The sequence below is a fragment of the Bos javanicus genome, chromosome 28 (assembly GCF_032452875.1).
Source record: "Bos javanicus breed banteng chromosome 28, ARS-OSU_banteng_1.0, whole genome shotgun sequence".
Taxonomy (NCBI): domain Eukaryota; kingdom Metazoa; phylum Chordata; class Mammalia; order Artiodactyla; family Bovidae; genus Bos; species Bos javanicus.
Window position 1 is genome coordinate 42,835,308 of NC_083895.1, and position 19,574 is coordinate 42,854,881.

At 57.0% G+C, this 19,574-nt stretch overlaps 1 protein-coding gene across 6 annotated transcripts in view; it reads left to right on the forward strand.

Annotated features, from left to right (window-relative positions):
• Positions 1–2,688: 2,688 nt before the first annotated feature.
• Positions 2,689–19,574, forward strand: part of LDB3 (LIM domain binding 3) — a 59,474-nt gene continuing 42,588 nt past the window's right edge. The window contains exons 1-5 of one of the 6 annotated variants that reach the window (XM_061405555.1): positions 2,689–2,832; positions 2,929–3,044; positions 12,535–12,686; positions 13,160–13,235; positions 15,242–15,609. In XM_061405555.1, coding sequence (XP_061261539.1) covers positions 2,952–3,044; positions 12,535–12,686; positions 13,160–13,235; positions 15,242–15,609 — 689 coding nt within the window. In that variant the 5' untranslated portion in view covers positions 2,689–2,832; positions 2,929–2,951. Of the gene's footprint in view, positions 2,833–2,928; positions 3,045–12,534; positions 12,687–13,159; positions 13,236–15,241; positions 15,610–19,369; positions 19,393–19,574 lie in introns of all 6 variants that reach the window. The other 5 variants (XM_061405557.1, XM_061405556.1, XM_061405558.1 and 2 more) reach the window with 5 other exon arrangements.

Genomic DNA, 19,574 nt, shown 5'->3' on the forward strand with positions numbered 1-19,574 from the left:
GCTCCTTCACGTCTCCCTCACGCACACAGACCCAGCATTACCCGTGGGCTTGCAGGCTTTGGGAGCGGTCCTGTCACCCATGCCGGTCTAGATTCATGGCCCCGAACCACGAAACTCCTGCTCTGCAATGTGGGCTGCACCCACTTCTCAATCCAACAGCCTGCACCTGAGGCTCAGACGGAAGAGCGGGCACCCAGGCCCTCCCACTGCCTGGAGTCATCCGCCTCTCCTCGGATGCTGCGTGCTGTGATTGTCCGGGCGATGACAACAGCGATGGCTCTGTCAGACACCCCGGCTGTTTATGAGCTGCCTCTGCACCTGGGCTGGGCATTTCACTGGCACAGAAAGGACAGCACTGTGTCTCCCGCGGCCGGCACTCAAAGCCGCACACAGACCTTCACTCGCCGGAAACTTACTCCCCTCTGGCTCTCCCCGCAGAGCGCTGTTTCCACCACGGCCCACCCTCTTGTGCACACGCTCATTCTCCAGCACACACTCCTGTGTGGATGTATTTGCATGCACACCAAGCACACACGCACACACACCGCGCCTACAGTGTGTTTTCAATCAGTAGTCCAAGTTCACCCCAGGGCTGTGTGCGCCTGGAGGGCTGCAGAAAAATAAAAAGCAGAGAAGGTCTGACAAGCAGTCTCTACCTACTGGTGCCGCCGTGGGAGGGAGAGGCCCAGGGGCCTGGCCTCTGAAGCCCGCAGCAGCCTCTCTCTTCCTACTCTCCTTCTGTCCTCCACCTTGTGATTTTCAAGCCTAAAACCCCATCCCAAACTGCAGGGAGGAGTGTGGAGGAGGGGAAAGACCAGGCTTGCCCCCATCCCTACTCCCCAGTGAGCTGCTGTTATTGGAAAGCAGCTCACGCCCAGCTTGTGAGTACCAGCTGCTCTCTGGCTGGCTTCAGACCTCCCAGGGGAGGCAGATGGAGGGAGGCTGGCCTTCCCCTTTAAGAGCATCCTTTTCCTTACGCCTCCCTTTCCCCAGAGGCGGCATGGCGGGTGCCTGAGTCCAGAGAAAGAGCCTGCAACTCCAGGTACAGCTTAGCTCGGGGCTCCCTCTCCCTGTGCGGGTTCGGCTCCTTCCTTTCCCCACACTGGTCATGGCCTGCTGCTGGATCCTCTCTAGCCTGACCGGACAGATGCACCTCCCCCCACTCGGGAAAGGAGATGAAGCTGGAATGAGGGATGGATGGGATGGGACCTGGGGGAGGGGCAGGGGATGGGAGTGCTGGCCACGAGCTGCTGGACTCCTGGGCCAGGCCTGGGCAGGGAGGACAGCTGGGCATCATGACACGGAGCAGAAGAGGTGGTGAAGTGGGGGAGAGAGCACAGGTCCCTCACTGGCTTCTTCCACTTGATATTTCTGTGACCTTGGGCAAGTTACCAAATGCCCCTGTGCAGTGGGGACTCCTTCTTGCCATTCATGTCGTATGTGCTAGGCCCAGAGTGTGAGGCTGGGTGCGGGCATCTGGGAAATTACCTGCAACCAGCCCTCCTCTGAGTCCTCAGGGCCCAGCTCAGGCTAGGGCTCTCCAGGAGGGCAGAGAACAGCCAGCCCAGTTGCCTTCCCTGAGCTTTGGTTTCCAGAGCAGGGAACTAGTGGGGGCCTTGATCTACCTCCAGACTATGTCGAGCCTGAGGTCTCTTCTGAGGAAGGGCTTCTAGAGGTATCTTGGCTCGAAGACCACACTGGCAGGAGTCCCGAGGGGCCTAGGGCCCCACCTAGAGCACACTGTCTCTGGGTTACGGGCTGGCCACATCACACACATTTTCCCCTTGCTGCCCCTCTGGCCCCTTGTCCCAGCAGCTGAGCAAATGGCCTCTCCTCCCCTCCTCCCTGGCCCCTGCCATTCCGGCTCAAAGGGCACAGGGGCCTGGCGTGCGACACTGGCAGCTGGAGCTTTCCATGCTGCTGTCAAGTTTTCCAGGGCACAAATGAGACAGGAGAGCCAAGAATAACTGTTGGGCCCCCAGAGGGCCTGGAGGGTGTGGGGCCTGTTCCAGACCTGCGTCCAGACCCCATGCGAAGGGTACCTTTCAAAAGGCAGGGCCTCCCCAGTTCCAGGCTTGAGCATCAAGAGGTACTGCCAGTACTGGGCAGAACCTGTTATCTGGCACAAATCCCCATAGGAATGAGCTCAGGCTCCAGTATGGCCTGGGTCTACCTGTGTGACCTTGGGGAAGTTAGTTAACCTCTCTCTGAGCCTTGGTTCCTGCGCCTCGCAGGATCTGAGGGGACAATGGTGTGGAGGGCCCAGAGCTGAGCTTGGCTGTGCCCAGAGCTGCTGCTATGACTACTACTGTTTTGATGGGGTTGGACAGTTCTGGGCCCTGAAGTTGTCAGTTCTCTTGGGGATAAGAGGATAAGCGGACAACTTCAGGGTCTTCTCCAGGGATCACAGGGCTACAAACACCCAAGTCACAAAGCCCTGGGCCAAGGGAACTTAGCCATGGTCTTCTGGGCAAGAGAGTGGGTACAGCAGGCAGAGAGTGTGGCTGGGCAGACCGGGCTCTCCAGAGGGCAGAGGGAGCAAGGAGAGGAGAGCAGGGAGACAGAGCATTATCACTAACCCGCCCAGGCCCCTCTCCTGCCCCCTGGGGGGTACTGGGAGCTGGACAACCCTCCCCAGGGGCTATATTAGCCGCGTGAGTCACGGTGGACCCGCTGGGAGGCTGAGGGCGGGCGGGCACAGTATAGGGTTACAGTCCATTTATGGGCGCAGCGGAGGGCAGATATCAGTGTCGATGGTATTCGTTCCCAGCTATTCTTAGGAGCCTCTCAGGAGCTCCACACAGCCCGGCTGGGCAGCAAGGCACAGAGCAGGCAAGGCCGGGGGTCGGGGGCTGGGGCTGAGGTCTGGACTGGGGAGGCAAGGGGCATGAGGGTCCTCTCACTCCACTCTCCTCCCTTTGTCCGCAGAGGCCGCCGGCGTCAGCACCAGCATGTCTTACAGCGTGACCCTGACGGGGCCTGGGCCCTGGGGCTTCCGCCTGCAGGGCGGCAAGGACTTCAACATGCCGCTCACCATCTCCCGGGTGAGTGTGCATGGCCCTCAGCCTACCGCCCGTGGGGGCGGGGCATGCTAGAAGGAGGGTGTGTGCGTCTATCCGTCCATCTGTCTGTCCTCCCAGAGGCTCTTGGAAAGCAGAGCAGACTTTCCTGGTCTGGGGGCTGGGACTGGACCTAATCTGATCCTGCCTGCCCCAGGCCTCTGGTGTCTGCCACAGCTGTTAGTCACCTGGGTTTGCTAGCCTATTAAGAGAATGAAACATGGCAAGTGGCTGATGTTTTCAGTAGAGCAGGAAATGCTAAGTTTGCAAGCAGGCAGGTAAACAGAAAGTACAGGGCCTTCCGAAGCCCTTCTCCAGGTGTGCTGGGGTATACCCAAGCCTGGAGCATCTGCCTGGAAGTAGGCCGCTGCTTTGGGGAGAGAGCGCTCCTAGCGTGGACAGGACAGGACAGTTGACAGACTGCTGACCTTGGCTGTCCTGCAGTCAGAACTGGGCTGGGCTGATAACTGGGCTCCCACACCCACTCCATCCCAGACCCGAGATAACAGCCCTCTTCCCCTGCCTCCCTGGGCCTGCTGGGGTAACTCCCACTGGTTGGCTTCATGGAGCTGGGCCTTCCTCACCTGCTGAAGCACCTGGCCATTCACTTACAGCTGCTCTGCCTGCTTGTCTCACGTCTGGGTCCCCATGCTCATCTGGGGAAACGGACTGTGTGTCCTGCAGTGCCTGTGACCAGGGGACAGCACTGCCTGATGGGGAAGTCGGAGATCTTTGGAGATTGTCTGAGAAATCTTATTGCCCAGCTGGAGACACTGAAGTCCAGAGAAGCAAGAAGCTAGATCTGCTTGAGACAAAGCTGTCTGTAAGACAGAACTTTGTTTTAACCATTGCTGTGTCCCTAGTACCCAGACCAGTACCTAGGTGCTCAGACAACACTTGTCAAGTAAAAGGAAGTCCAACAGAGCCGGGCTGAAGCAGAGCTATGCTCACAGTGAACTGTGAAACGTGCCGGGCAAAGATAACCCCTGCCTGGTGGGGTATGGCCAAGGCCGAGCCCCAGCAGTGCTGGTGTGGGCACAAGGGGGCAGGCTGAGGCCCCAGCCTGTCACTGGAGGGTGATGGATGGGCAGGGGTGTCTGGGTCACTGCCCACTTGGAGACAGGGAGACTTCTCCAGGGCAGCGGAAACTTGCCTTGGGCCTGGGGGTGGGGTGGGGAGGTTAGCAGGGAGGCACTGAAGCGGGTAGCCAGGAGAGGCCTGAAAGGTGCTTGGCAGAGGGGCAGGGAGCCAATGTCCCCACGGCAGGCACAATCCTGGCTGTGGAACCTAATGTGGACACTTGGAGGGGCCCTGCCATGGAAAATCCCCACTCAGGGGTGCTATGGGAGACTCACAAGAGCAAAAGAGGCCATACTTCTCTGGGTGCTGGCCTGGCTCTAGTGCGAGGAAAAGGCACTGTCTCCATCCTTCTGCTGGAGGTCTGGCTTATTCTCACCTGAGTCTCCAGGCCCCCTGCCCAGGAGATGCCACGGCCCCATATACTAAAGAACACCCAGAGACGCACACACTCTGCCTGACGATATGGTGACATGTGGGCATTTGAGCCCCAGTGGACACGCCCCCTTCTCCCACAGAAGCCTGCACAGCTCCCCACCCCCTGATTGCAAGTCTCCTCCCTGTCCAAGGCAGGACCATCCCCTCTCATGGGTCTGCCAGCTTCCCACGCCTGACAGCCCAGCTCTCTCTCAGTGCTACCACGCCCAGGGCCTCCTAGCGCTGGTCCCGACCCCATCCGTGCGAGCGGATGTTAGCCCTCCCAGCTCAGTGGCACCCAGGATAGCAGTGACTTCACCCGGGGTCTATGCACCACCTGGCCCCAGCCAGCCCAGGGCTTAAATTGCAGCACAGAGGCCTTAAGCTAGACAGCAGGAAGAATGTCCTCACTGTAGGCAGGGGATGTACTAGGGCCATCCTAGTACATTGGGATGTACTAGGGCCAATGATTAGGGGGTACTTTTAAAAATAGAACCCGCAGCTCAGGCAGGCCATCGGGGGATGGGCCTCTCAGCTCCCTTCAGGGGCATGCCCCAAATCATGAAACATGCAGGGCTGGGTGTTGGGGCCTCCCCAGGGCTTGGAGCCTTTTGATAAACCCTCTGGTGAGTCGCTGATACCCTAGGCTTGGGCGTCCCGGTCTCAGTGCAGGCCTTGGAATACAAAGCCCTACCTTCCCAACAGGGCCGTTTTCTCGCTGGGGCACTTAAGGTCCTTCTGCAGCAGAAACTTCTTCCCTAAGGGAACAAGGCCAGAGCTCTCTGGAAGAATCCTCTTCCCATAGAGGGGCAACAGATGTCCTGGCCTGAGTCTTTGCCCAAAACAAGGCTTTAGTGGTGGATGGCGGTGGGGCGTATAGGCAAAGGCTGGGCCAGCTCACTCTCAGCAGGGGCACCCGCACCACAACCCTGAGGCCTGTGGGCCCCCGGACAGGGCTAGGATGGGCATCTCACTTCAGAGCCAGACTAACAGGTTCAAACTTGCTCACCCGCTCCTGTATCCTTGGTAACTCCTAACTCCCATGGCTGCAACCTCATCCTCTGGCTAAGGACTAGCAATAAAGCCCTGAGTGGGGCCGTCTCTGTCTGCAGCATCTCCTCCTGTAAGAAGGCTGGCCACCTGCAGCCTGAGTAGTAACTCCCGTATGTACCCCATTTTGCCCACCAGCCCCACAGAATTAACCTTGGAGCAATAACAGCCCCTCAAGTCCTCCGTTCAGTGCAAGTCTCAGCCTGAGGACCCACAGAGAAATGGGTTCAGGAGAGAGGCTCAGAGGGTGGAGGGGAAATGCCTTTATTTATCCCTGGACAGGTGCGGCTGGGCCTGCAACATGAGCTGCCCTCTCACCCCCACCCTCCCCCACGCCCAGCCAGTGCTCCAGGAAGTGGGGGAGGGGTGGGAGCAGAGAGGGAGACATTCCGAAGACCCAGCCCCAGTACCTGAGCGGCTAGGCCACGGCTAGGGCCGCGCTCTGGGACTTGCCTCTTGGTGCGTGTTGCAGTCCTTGACTGTGTGGCAGAGACGTTAAAATTTTGTTTGGCTCCGCTCCTCACAGCTGGGTCACCTTAGAAAGTGAGTTCACCTGCTCAGCCTCAGGTTTCTCATCTGTGAAATGGGGATAATGCATCAGGGAACGCACGCATGTGCCAGTGCTTTCTAATATACACTTAGGAAAATACACCTGTTTTTCCTCAGGGCTGCTTGTGAGGGGAGCTGAGCCTGGGCCCAGGGGGGTCCTGTCTCTCTGCTCCAAAGCCACCACTCCTTACAGCCTCGCCCACCCACCCAGCAGGCTCACCTGGGGCGCCAGCCCAGCGGCCGCTGCCCCTTGCTGAGCTCCAGCATTCGCCAGAGTCTCTTGGCTATGCTGGGGTGAACAGAGGGTCCCCGGGGACGGGAAGGAGGACAGGCTGAGGCTATTCTGGGGCAGCCACGCTGACGATCCCTGGAATTTTAAGGTCGTGGTGCTGTTTCTTGGGCCGCACCTAGCGGTGCTGACAGCCGTTCTGTTTATAGCTGCGCTGAAGGTCAGGCGAGCCTCGGGAGGGCTGCTGCGGGGCTGGCAGGGTCTTCCCAAAGGAACGAACAGGACTGGGGACAGTAAACGGACAGAGGCCCACTGCAAGGAAATGCATGCTTAGAGGTTGCCAGGCCAGACCCTCTCCCAGCATGCTTCCTCTCCCTGGGGCTCAGAGCTGTTCCTGACCCCAGGAGGGCCCCGAAGAAAGTGGGTATGAGGCTGGCTAGGTACTGGGGAGCAGGCCTTCTGAGGTCCTGGGCTAGGACACAGGACAAGGGCAACTTCACTGGCAGCCCCCAGGGCTCCTTGGGCTGAAGGTGTGGGAGAGGAGCGAGTGTGAAGAGTACAGCTTCCTCGGTGAGGTCCGCTAGGTTTGCTGGGGCAGCCCTCCTGCCTGGGAGACGTCTCCCCAGTTCCCTGAACCTTCATCTCATCTAGGGGCTAGCCACGATTGCCAAGGGCCCCACGCAGGGCCCTCCTGTTCCCAAATACAGCGTCTCTGTGCCTTTGAAGCCCGATCCACCTCTTCCCAGGAACCATCCTAAGTGGCATGAAGCGGTCTTCATCATGTCCCAGGGCTCTTGGGGACTCACTGTGTAACATTCTTGACATAGAGCTGTGGGATAAGAGGAGAGACTCAGAAGGCCAGTAAAGTGTGTGGCCAGCTAGAAAAGGGCCCAGTGACCCCTGGCTTTGGCACAGGGAGGTCACTGGTATGCGTGGAGTGGCGGGGGCCAAAGTCAGATGGCTGATGTGAGGGGGATGGGAGATTGCAGAGGCCTGCTGGTCACTCTTTGGAGAAGCCTGGCAGTGAAGAAACGGAGGGACACATGGCAGGGACTGACTGAGGCAGCTAAGGCATGAACAGGGAGAGGCTGTTTTTTTAAGTCTTCAGTTTTTCAGAGCAGCTCTAAGTTCATAGCAACATTGAGAGGAAGATACGGGGATTTTCCCTATCCCACGCCCGGCACCCCCCACATACATGCACAGCCTCTGTCATTACCAACATCCCCCACCAGAGTGTACATATATTATAACCAATGAGGCTACACTGACATGTCATTTTTACAGAGAACAAACAGTTTACATTAGAGTTCACGCTTGGTGTGTGCATCTTACGGTTTTCGACCGATGTATTCTGACATGTATCCAGCATTGCAGTATCACAGGGAGTATGTTCACTTCTCTAAAAATCCTCTGTGTGAGGAGAGGCTTTTTGAGCATAGATGAGACTCTGGTGCTCTTTTTTTTATCAGCCAGGGTGGAGTTGGAGAGCAGGACCATGGGAAGACAGAAGTGAGAGAGTGAGGGAGGGAGCAAGGCCCCCGGGGAAGCCAGATGGAGAGGGAGCAGAGCACGGCATGACAGTAATTTAATCACACAATGTAAAATGCACTTAGGGCTCCATGGAAATCCCCTGGGGCGTCAGCCTTAGTGGGGGTGTCAGGAGGGGATGCTGGAAGTTGCACAGTCCACAGCATCCCCTGCCTGCCCTGGCCCCCCGTTCCTTGCCACGTCTACACTGGTAGGTCTAGATGGAAAAGAAGGCACGGCCTATCTGGCTTTTAACACTGGGAGTGATGGCCAGGAACCTCTGTGGAGCCAGGGGCTCCCTCTGATACCAGGAAGCTGGGGAAATAGGAGCCAGGCGCAGGGGTAGGTCAGAGCCTCAGCCGGCATCTTGCTTGCCCGGGGCCCTGGAGAGGACTTCTCTCTCCTCCAGCTGATGCTCAGGCCGGCCCTCACACACCACCTTCTGCCAGCTCCAGATCTTGTTTTCTGTGGAGTCGGAGGCTGCAGCCTCCCAGCCTCCCAACTCCTGCACACTCCAGGGCAAGGGGCCGGGGGCGGCACTCGCATCTCCTCCTTTAGGAGCTTACCTGAAACTTTCTCAGCTCTGCGCTGTCCTTGTATAATATCCCATTTAATGATGAAATCCTCACCAGAATTCCGGGAGAACAGAATCGTTGCTGTCTTTACACAAAGGGCATGGAGATGGGCGCTGCAACCTCAGGTCTGGCTCAGACCAAAGTCCATGCTCTTTGCTCTGCTGCTTCTCTCAGGCACCTGAAGGTCACGGGCACCACAGTTGCTCCCTGGTACCAGCTGTCCCTGTGCCCACTCTGGGATGCCCTAAACTATGGCCCAGCAAGGAGGAAACACTCCTGTGGGCTAGGTGGCAATCTTGGCCTCTAAACACCTAAAGCCTATCCTAGAAGCTTCTGAGAGAGAACCCTAGTCCTGGAGCTCTGCCTGTGGCTAGGCTCCCCACTGAGAGCTGGCTGGTGACTGGAGAAGTTGAAAAGTAAAATGAGGGTGAAATAACCATTACAAAGAGCTTTTCAAATTCTCCAAAGGGGCTAGAAAAACTTTAAAGAAAAAATATGTATCCTTCAAGGATTTAGCAGCTTTGGGTCTTTTCTGGGACAAGGACAGTAGAGGGAAGGGGCTAGGGAGTCAGACAAGAGATACACGGGTACCTCGCGCCTGGACTGTACTCTCCACACACCTTAGGTTCTGTGTGATGGTTCAAGGGTGGCCCTGACCTTCTGCTGGGCAGGACGCTTCCCTGGGCAGAGCTGAGGGACAACCTCCTCAGGGTCCCTGTCTCCATACTGCCTTCTTCTCTAAGGAGACCTGGGCAGAACTAGCAGAACACCTTCCTAAAAGAGGATTATAGCATCCTCCACCCACCAGCCCGAGGGGGTCTTGAACCCTGCTCAGGGCAGCCAAAGGTCAGGCCAACTGAGCCCTGATGAGCAGACACAGGTGCAGAGAGAGAGGCGCCAGGGGCAGGCTGGAGCCAGCTAGGCGGCTCTCCTCAGGGAGTTTGGCTCTTGACCAGGTCCAGGGAGGCTGGGCTCTTCCCTGGGAATCACTTAAGTCCATTACCCGAGGATGAGGGGGAGCCAGGCCGTGCCAGGCAAGGGGGAGGTGGGAGCCCTTTGGGAAGATATTGTGTTAGCACCCCAGGCTTGCGGGAGAAAGATGTCCTCAAGGCATCTTGGAAGGGAGGGCATTCCAGATGGCTGTGGTTTGTTCCAGCTGATCTGGCCCCAGCATCTCTTGGATGTCATTCTGGTGTCCTTGTTCACACTTAACCATGATCTCCTGGACACAGATCTGGTCCTGCCTGGCAGGCATCACTTCTGTAGGCATGAGGCCCTCTCCTCTGGGGAATGTGCCTACCCTGCCTGGAAGCTCCCTGTTGCAGGATGATGGCCCCCTTCTCTGTAGATTCCTAGAAGCATCTGGGGGAACCTTGGGTTGGGAAGCCCCAGCACAGGGGTGTCCTGCTGTGGGGGAGCTCTGTGGGCAGTCTACTAAGACAGCAGAGGCATTGCAGTTTACCCTGAATAGGAGCCTGCTGGCATCTGCTACTGTCTCTGAAGTGCTTCAAATATGACATGGATTGATGGATGGTGAGAGGGATGGACACATGACCAGCAGGTTGAGTGAAATGCTACAGTAGAACCGCAGCGGCGGGCATTTGAGTTTTCACCGTAGAATTAGTTCCACCTTTCCGTGTTCTAAGTGAAGAAAGTGAAGTTGCTCAGTCGTGTCCGACTCTGAGACACCAGTAGCCTACCAGGCTCCTCCATCCATCAGATTTTCCAGGCAAGAGTATTGGAGTGGGTTGCCATTTCCTTCTCCAGGGGATCTTCCTGACCCAGGGATCGAACCCAGGTCTCCCACATTGCAGGCAGATGCTTTACCGTCTGAGCCACCAGGGAAGCCCCTCTGTGTTCAAAGGTGTCTATAATACAATGCCAGGAAGAGCAGAGGTCTGAACGTGAAGCTAGAAGGTATAGGGGAAGGTAACTTTCTTGCGGGACAGGCCTGGCTGGGCAACTCAGCTTGCCTTTAGGAGTCCCCTCTCAGTCTAGAAAGTGTTTTGCTTTTCTTTGTTATCTTTTTTTTACCCTTTGTTCAACCATTTAAATCAAAGGAAACAACGAACTCCTGTCACTAGTGCAGGCTCTGCATGGCCATTGATTTGGGACTAAAGGCGACATGTATTTTGAGATGGTCCACGTGGTTCAAGACACCCCTGTGGGAGCCTGGGGAGCAGGTGGGGCTTGGCAAACTGGACAGCGTGGCTTCCTGACAGTTAAGACATTTGCTTTTGTATTGTCCTTGCCTCATCTCAGCAGATTCTGGGAGTGGCGGGGAGGTTGCTCTGGGCACAAGGTGGCCAGTGTTTAAGAAGTTACCACAGCTCTTGTGTCTGAAATGGCAAGACAATGACAATTAGCAAGAACTCGCCTAGAATTGCTATAATCCCTGTGTTAGCACACATGGTTCCTGGCCTACCCTAGAGCCCATCTAGGAATGGGCTGAGGGCTGGTGACTGCAGGGCCCCTCATAGGGGCTTAGCAGGAGGTTTCCATCCATGTCTGAAGTCCAGAATCTGGCCAGGGTTCCATGAGGCCTGGTATCCAGGGACAGTCCCCAGGTCCTCTTAGGGCTCCTTCTAGGCTGGTCCCCAAGCCCTGGCCAGATAATGGCTTCTGCCAATGTTAGAAGCCAGCATTGTCCTTGGAGTATAGCCAGAAAGGTGACTGGAATGTGCCCAGAGAAGCCAGGAGGCCTGGCTGGTGGGCACGTCGGGGAAGAAGAGCCAAGGGACACCCTCCAGGCACAGCTCATTGTGGGGGGGTGACTCCCAGGGTCTCCTCTTTCCTATGATGTCACTGGAGGCAAGGCCTGCCTGGCATCCCATGTGATGTCACAGGGGGCTTCCTGAAGATGTCATGGGGGTCAGGTGACAAAGTCATGCTATGTGATGTCAGCAGGGGGTGGAGTCAGCATCTCCATGACATCCCATGAGACACTTTTAGAAGTGAAGCTTCATGACACTGTCTATAATGTCACTAGGGGCTGGCCACAAAGCTATTTTAGGTGACGTCACCAGGCCCTCCAGAATTTCACATTTCATGTGATGTTACTGTAGAGGAGGCCACCGTGACATTCAGGGTGGTATTACTGGGGGGCTGGATGTGCAGAACTTGGCATGGTGTGTGATATCACTGGGAGTAGCGTCTCAGCCATCTCAGCATCACAAGTAATGTCCCTGGGAGTGCAACCTTCCTGACACTACATGTGATGCTCATGGGATGGTGTACCCATGGCATTCTGCATGATCACACTGGGGTGGGGCCCCCGGACTCTAATATTCTGTGATGTCACTAGAGTGCAAGATTTGGGAACTGGCCTCCACATTTGTGCCTCTGGGAATATGAAGCCAACCACAGAGCACTGAGTTCCTTGTCCCAGCTGACCTTGCTCCCCCAGGCAGGTTGACATTCTGCCAGCCCTCTCTGTACACCTGTCATGGTGCAGCACTAGGCTCTTGCACTAGGGTGCTATTGTGAGGCTGCATTTGGCCTGCTGGCCTGGCAGCATCTGAGTTCTTCTGGAGCCAGGAAGTATGCCCTGGGTCTTCAGGGTGCAGTTGCTATCATAGGCTAATTGGTGTAACAAACAACCCCCAGGTCTCTTGCAAAAGTTTATTTCTCATTCATGCAACATCCAGTTCAGTGCTCCTTAGTCATCTTTCCTCCAAGCAGTGACTCCAGGATCCAGGTCCTTTTCAGTTAGTGGCTCGACTGATCTCCTCTGGGTCCTTTATATCTAGTCAGCAGACAAGCAGGGAGAATTGAGAATGGCAAGATGATTGCTAGGGGCAGGCCCTGAAGTGATGTGCATTGCTTTAAACTACATTCCGCTAGCCAGAGCTAGTCTCATGACCACACTCGGATACAAAGCACCAAGAAATATGTCAGGTTTGCAGCAAGAGGAAGCAGGCTTGGTGGCTACATTGAATGAAAGACAAAATGGCCAGCCTCTACCGGATGATTCCCTGGTGATTCTTCTCTGAGGACTGTCCCATCCTCAGGTCACCCTTCTTTGCTTACCCTCCATTTGCTATCCTCTCAGATCACACCAGGCAGCAAGGCCGCCCAGTCCCAGCTCAGCCAGGGTGACCTTGTGGTGGCCATTGACGGCGTCAACACAGATACCATGACCCACCTGGAGGCCCAGAACAAGATCAAGTCTGCCAGCTACAACCTGAGTCTCACACTGCAGAAGTAGGTGGGCGCTTTCCAGAGGCGGGGGCGGAGGCTGGGTGTGGGCACCGGCATCCCGGGGAGAGGAGCTGTCCAGCACGGGCCAAACCCTGTGCTACCAGACTGCGCTGCAAAGTGAGGACAGCCCTTGGGCCAGAGTGAGGACAGGCCCAAGGCATCAAGCACACGTCTGTGCCTCACTTTACAGAGGAGCTCAGAGAGGATAGGGCACAGCGCTGCCAGAGTGCGGGCAGCTGGGTCTGGAGGCCAGGGTCTTCCCTGCTTTCTCTGTGCACAGGCAGCCTCCCTGGGACCTAGCAGAGGCCCATGGCTGCTAAGTACCCAAGAGACGTGACTTCTCCCTGCTGGTCAGGCCCAGGGGACGCCACGTCTCCCTGGGTTTCAGATGTTCTCCCCTCGCCAACCCTGCCCAGGTGGGTGTCTGGGCCCCGAGAACAACTGTCTTCACCTGCTCCTATTTCTGGCTTTTCCAGGTCGAAGCGTCCCATTCCCATCTCCACGGCAGCGCCCCCGATCCAGTCCCCTCTGCCAGTGATCCCGCACCAGAAGGTAGGTGCTGACTGTGGGTGGCAGGCTCCACTTTCAGCCATGGTTCCTAGAGTGCAGCCCTGGTCTGCCTACCTGAACTTCTGCTGGCCCCACTCAGGCAGGGTGGTGGAATCAGCAATGCCAGGGGCAGAGCTGGGGCAGGCCCCCAGAGAGATGTGTTCGAGCTCCGACGAAATGCTCATTTCGTGATAATGTAGGGGTCTCCACCTGGGTGCTTAGCCAACACCTGGGCCTCACGGTTGGGCTGATGGGAAATCTACTTAGTCCGCAGTGTTTTCAGGGAAGGGACATGTGTCCAGAAGGCTCTGACCCTCACGCTCCTGAGGGCACTAGCAGGAGGCTGACTCTGGCATGAAAGCCGAGGCCCCAGTTTGAGTCAGTCACTGCGGGAAAAGCTCTCAGCCCTGGGGGTCTACCGGCCCTTAGGGTTTCTCCTCTGTCACAGGCACTCTCCCTCCAGTTTTCCTTTCTCCTCCCAATTGCCTGCCCCTTGGCTTCCTTCATAGCTCAGGTGGTAAAGAATCTGCCTGCAATGCAGGAGACCCCAGTTTGATTCCTGGATCAGGAAGATCCCCAGAAGGGATAGGTTACCCACTCCAGTATTCTTGGGCTTTCCTTATGGCTCAGCCGGTAAAGAATCCGCCTGCCATGCGGGAGATCTGGGTCTGATCCCTGGGTTGGAAAGATCCCCCGGAGAAAGGAAGGGCTACCCACTCTAGTATTCTGGCCTGGAGAAGTCTATGGACTGTAAAGTCCATGGAGTCGCAAAGAGTCAGAGACAACTGAACCACTTTCACTGTGAGCTACTTTTGTGCTACACCCAGGGGTGCCTGGCAGGCTACAGTCCTCAGGGTCGCAAAGAGCTGGACATGACCGAGGACTAAGCATGCACTGCACGCAAGGGCTTCCTAGGCGGTGCTAGAGCTGAAGAGCCTGCCTGCCTTGTCTCCTGTAGGAGACAAGAGATGTGGGTGTGATCCCTGGGTTGGGAAGATCCCCTGGAGAAAGAGTTGGCAACCCACTCCAGTATTCTTGCCTGGACAATTCCACGGACAGAGGAGCCTGGTGGGATACATTCCATGGGGTCACAGAGTTGGACACGACTGAAGCTACTTGGCACTCACGCACGTACTGCACTCAGAAGTGCTGGTGAGGCCCAGAGGCAGGCACAGCAGCAGGCACACCTCGCCCGCTCGCCCAAGGCCCCTCCCTGGCTCCCTCCAAGCAGCTCAGTCCTGAGGGGCTGAGAACACAGGAGGCCAGCCCACCAAGCCTACAGGACCACACGCTCCCACCACTCTCCACCCACCGCCCTGAATGACCTCAAACTGACCCTGTCAGTCCACAAGGGCAGAGTGGCTGATGGGCAGGGTGGGGAGAAGAGGCAAGAAGAGGATAACGGGGGTCTGGGCTGGACGACAGATTGAGGAAGTGGGCAGAGTGCTTCTCAGGAGAAGCTGCAGAGGCAGACCTAGGGAAGCAGATGTCAGCCCCGCTCCTCCCGCAGCTTCCCCTCTGCACGTCCGCCCTGCCTATTCACCAGCCCAGGAGGCTCGTCCCACTGGCCACATGCAGCGTGGGGTCACAGAGCAGGAGGCAGGGCTGTGCTCACCAGTGTCCTCCTACAGGGGAAGGGGAACAGATGTAGGATAGAGGGGTCTCCCCCCAGTTCCCTGAGGCCACACCCCCCTTACTTAAAGTCCCACAGGCAGGCTGGCTTGGCCTAGCTTTCTGTGTGGGGCTTTGCATTTAGTCTAGTTTGATGATAGCATCAGGGCCAGGAGCCATATGCCTCACCCCGCTTTTTTTTTAGAAAACTCTTCTTCTCCAGGTGTTCAGGCCGTCTCCCCACCCCGAACTCGGCGCAGGGGGCTGCAGGTTGCAGGGCGGTGGGCTGCGGGGCGCTGGCACTAACCCCTCTGTTTCAGGTCCACGTGGAAGCGCTGGGGCGGGTGTGGCCTCTAACTGCTCTTTTCTCTCTCCCCTGCATGGCGCTGCCCTGCCAGGACCCTGCTCTGGACACGAACAGCAGCCTGGCAGCAGCCAGCCCCCACCCCGAGGCGAGGGCCGGCCCGGGCACCCCAGGCACCCCGGAGCTCGGGCAGATCTTTAGCTCCTCCTTCTCTCAGACCTCCGTCTTCTCCTCACACACGGAGGCCTCTGACCCCGGCCCTCCCCGGGGCGGCCCCGGGGCCAAGATCAGCCTGGAGGGGGCCCTGGACTCGCTCAGCCCGAAAGCCCCGCTGGGCTCGAGCCAGCCAAGGCAGTATAACAACCCCATTGGCCTGTACTCGGCAGAGACCCTGAGGGAGATGGCTCAGATGTATCAGATGAGCCGCCGAGGGAAGGCCTCAGGTGCTGGACTCCTAGGAGGGTAGGTAACGGGCGCACAGCTCTCCGCTGGTGGTCAGGGGCCACCTGGGTCCTCAGTGCTCGTAGAGGCCTGATCAGGGTAGAGTGGGGACTGGTCTCATTGCGGCCAGCTCCAAGCCCATGAGGCAGCACAGGCTAAAAGCCCTGAACGCAGTCAGCTTATTGACACTTGTCCTCATTACTTTACACAAGCCAGCGTGGTGTGTCAGATTTTGCAGAGAGGGAAACTGAGGCTCAGAGAAGGTTAGGGTCCAGCTGCCCAACTACTAAGTGGCCGAGATGGGCCTGAATGCAAGAGCCTCAGACTCCCCAAACTTTGACATCAGGCCACCCACCACAGCAGGACAAAGCCTGTCCTAATACCTCCAAGAACTCTGCGGCCAGGGAATGCACTGATCCCACCCCTCTGGGAGCCCTGAGGGTTAGAAGGGCATGTTCTCTAGGTCTGGTAGTGGTCTGGGAAGGCTGCCTGGAGGAGGGAGTACCTGAGCTGGGTACAGAGAGATTGGGCAGTGGGGTGAGGGGAGTGGTTGGCAGGAACAACTCTGACTAGGGTGGGGAAGCAAGGGAGCAGGACTCTGAGGAGAAAGGAGCCATGCAGGAGAACAGCATGCCACCCCCTGGCCCCTGAGGTCTAGCTGATGGGACTCTTGGAGCACAGGAATTAAAAAAACCTAGAGCTGAGTGGGCACTGTGGAGAGGTTGAGGGTAGGGAGCTGCCAAGCAGAGCATGCATTCGCTGCCAAGCCCGGCATGTTTGTTATCTCATTATAATTTCTCCCACGGCCCCATGCAATTGGTGTCATCTCCGGACTGGAGGCAGAGCAGGCGGAGTCAAGGCATACGGCCCAGGGGTCAGGGGTTCAGGGCTCTTCCATGAGGCTGTTCATACACCTAAACTATGGGGAGGACTGAAGGAGATCACACGTGTGTAGTGCTGGACTCTGTTCTGGCACACTCTCTACATGCTACCTGGCATCATTGCCTGGAGCCATGCAGCAGGCACATTGATGAGTCAGCATGACGATCTGGGTCAGTCTGATCCAAGCCCACACCCTCCTGTGACCTTGCTGTACACGGTACCTGTACTGCACCTGCTTGCTCCTTCCCTGGGGATCTCCAGCTTCCCCAGAGCCCCGAGCTCTTTCTGGGCTTCCAAGTGAAGCTGGGTGATCAATAGTCTGAGCACTTGGATCCTGGCTTCCCTGGACCAAGGTGGCAAAGCCTTCGAACCCCAGGCCTTTTCTAGTAAGGGGCTTCTGCTAGGAGGCTGAGGGAAAGACAGAGTAGAAGTGGTGCCCTTCTCCTGCCTTGAGAAGGCTGGTGGGTCTTCCTGGCCCTCTTTGGGACTAGCCCCCTAGCAGGGAGGTCAGGCTCTGGTGGATCTAAACCTCCTCTGCCCACCTGCAGTGATGGTAAGGTCTCCGCTCACTGAACCATCCATGGAGGTTGGGGGCTGACTAACAGTCCATATGCTTTGTCTAACACAATTCTCTCAGCAGCTTCAGAGGTGGGTACCACTCCCTCATGTGATAACTGGGAAGTAGAAGCCCAGAGAGAGCAAGTCATTTGCCCAAGGTCACTGGCTATTGAGTGGCAGACAGGACTGGCACGCCGGTCGATCTGACTTCTCCCTGCCTGGAGACAGGGACCTACCTGCGTGCCCCATTCCTGCTTCTCATGACTCCCGAGGTGCCCTCCCATTGGTGCAATGGCTTCTCAGAATCTGACAACTATCAAATTATTACTTGACACTCAGAGCATCAGGGCACAAGAGTTTCTTTGAAGAAGAAATGGGCTAGAGAGGGAGTGTGGTGCGTGCCTCATTTAAAGCAAAAGCTGATGCTACGGCCCCAGCAGGAAGGCTGGGGCCTCTGACCAGGGGTAGCCGAGGGCCAAGGCCACCACTTTTTGCCGTGTCTGACAGCTCACGGGAGGCAGGGTTGGCAAATGCTAAGCCCTATGTCCTTTCATTCTGTTCTTAACCCATGCTGAGGGTTTTACATTCAGGATTCTGTTCATTCTGCGGTGGGCACCACCCTCTCAGTTTTATGAATAAGGAGACGGAGGCTAAGACAGGTAAGTAACTTGTTCAGAGTCATAGCACTAGGAAGAGGAAAGGTCAGGATTTGAATTCTATCCTGTCTGGCTCCACAAGGAAGCTCCTTCTCTTACTCTCTGGGCAACTTGCAAGGTGATTCCTTGGCACCTTGTATCCCCTTAGGAGGAATGGAGAGGAACAGAGTGGGTGCAAGCACAGCGTGGCCTGCAGCCCCTCCTCCTCCTCATCTCTGGGGCTGGTACTGAAGAGCAGTGTCCCTCAGGCCAGTAGATGCAAGGGCCCCCTCCCCAGGCCGGCCTCATAGCTTTGGCTCATTCTCCCCAAGACCTGGGTGCTCCTCTCTGAGCTATGTCTGCTGCAGGCATCCCAGCCTTCAGGTTCTCAGGCGCAAGTTAAGCAGGGGGCTAAACAAGGAACTGGCTACATGGGCGGGGAAGGGCAGAAGCCTCCCCTGAGGCCAACACTGCCCTCTACAGGGGACACTGGGCCGGTCAGGGCAAAAGCTGGCCCTGCAGCTGTCAGCACTGGCCAAAAATGGAGAAGGAATGGGAGATCTGTGCTGGCCCTTTCCTAATATAGCTCCACTGGCAGCTATTTTGAGCCTGGGAGGTCAGAGGGAATTTTATCAGCTCTGAGACAGGGTTGAGCCCTGGGACTGGGGGATCTCCCTGACTTTGGTCTGGATCCCCAGGATCCTGGCCAAGAGATGACCAGGCCAGGCCAGGCCAATGGAAGCCCAGGCTCTCCCAGCCAGAGTCCAGAGTGGTGGCAGAGTGTGGGGGCAGGGACGCCACTTTCTGCATTCTTCTCCCCTCAGATTTCTGACCAGCGTCTGTCACTGCAAGGAATTTGCATCTAAAGAAACATAAGGCAGGCAAAGCCTCTTTCAAGGAGACGGTGCTCCAGGAGGCTGGCTCTTAGATAAGAGTGAGGGTGGGGTCCCACTTGTAGTGTCCAAGCTGGGCTGTCTTGGTTGGGGGCCTTCCTGCCAAATGCCAGGGCCCACACTTCTCCCAGGCTTCCCTACTCCTCCATCCTGAATCATTGCCCATCCACAGGCTTTTATGGGTGGTTACTGGAAACCGCACAGATCCCTTACTACTGTGCCCCAGGAGGTGTGTCCAGAGCTGCCTGCCCCTCCTCTGGCAAAGAGAACATGTTCCCAGGGCTGTGAGAAACCCCACTGTACACACCCCAGCACCACGGCAGCTCTTGTTCAGGGAGCAGCACTCCCAGAGCCGCCCCTCATTCAACAAGGACAAGTCTAGAGAGGCTGTGTGTGGCTGGCCAGGAGCCACCTGGGACCTTGGCCATTCCTGTAGCAGCCAGAGCTGGTCCTGTCTCCATCTTCGGCTTCCTCTCCAGGGTCTAGGGCCAGGTTGTATGTGGGAGATTCATGAACATGGTAAATGAGCACCCGTGAAGATGGACCCAAAAAACCCTTCTCCTAGGCAAAGCTTCAGGCACCGTGGACCCACGCTGCAGTTGGCATCTCTGACCCAAACTGAAAGGCTATGATCCAGACTCTGAGCTTTGCCCACTCCTCTCTCTGCGCTCTCTTCACCTAGTGCCTGTCTGGGCTGATTCCGCCTCCACAAAGGCCAGTTTGAGGACCATCCCTACGTCCTTATGCTCAAACCCTCTGGCAGGAGCCTCACTCTGATAGTCCTGTCTTCTTTGCTCTTTCTCTCCTCCCCAGGTGGTAGCCAACTCTCCAGCCAAGTTAGTATCACAGGAAAGCACGTGTGTGCGCTTGCCTGCATATCCCAGCATGCGCCCGCGTATCTGGGGTCTGAACAGCGTGCGCCTGTGTCAGCATGGGCACATGTACGTGCATGCGTGAGTGAGGGTGCATCCGTGTCCCTGAGCGAGGCTGCATGTGTGTGACGCCGCGAGGATGAAGT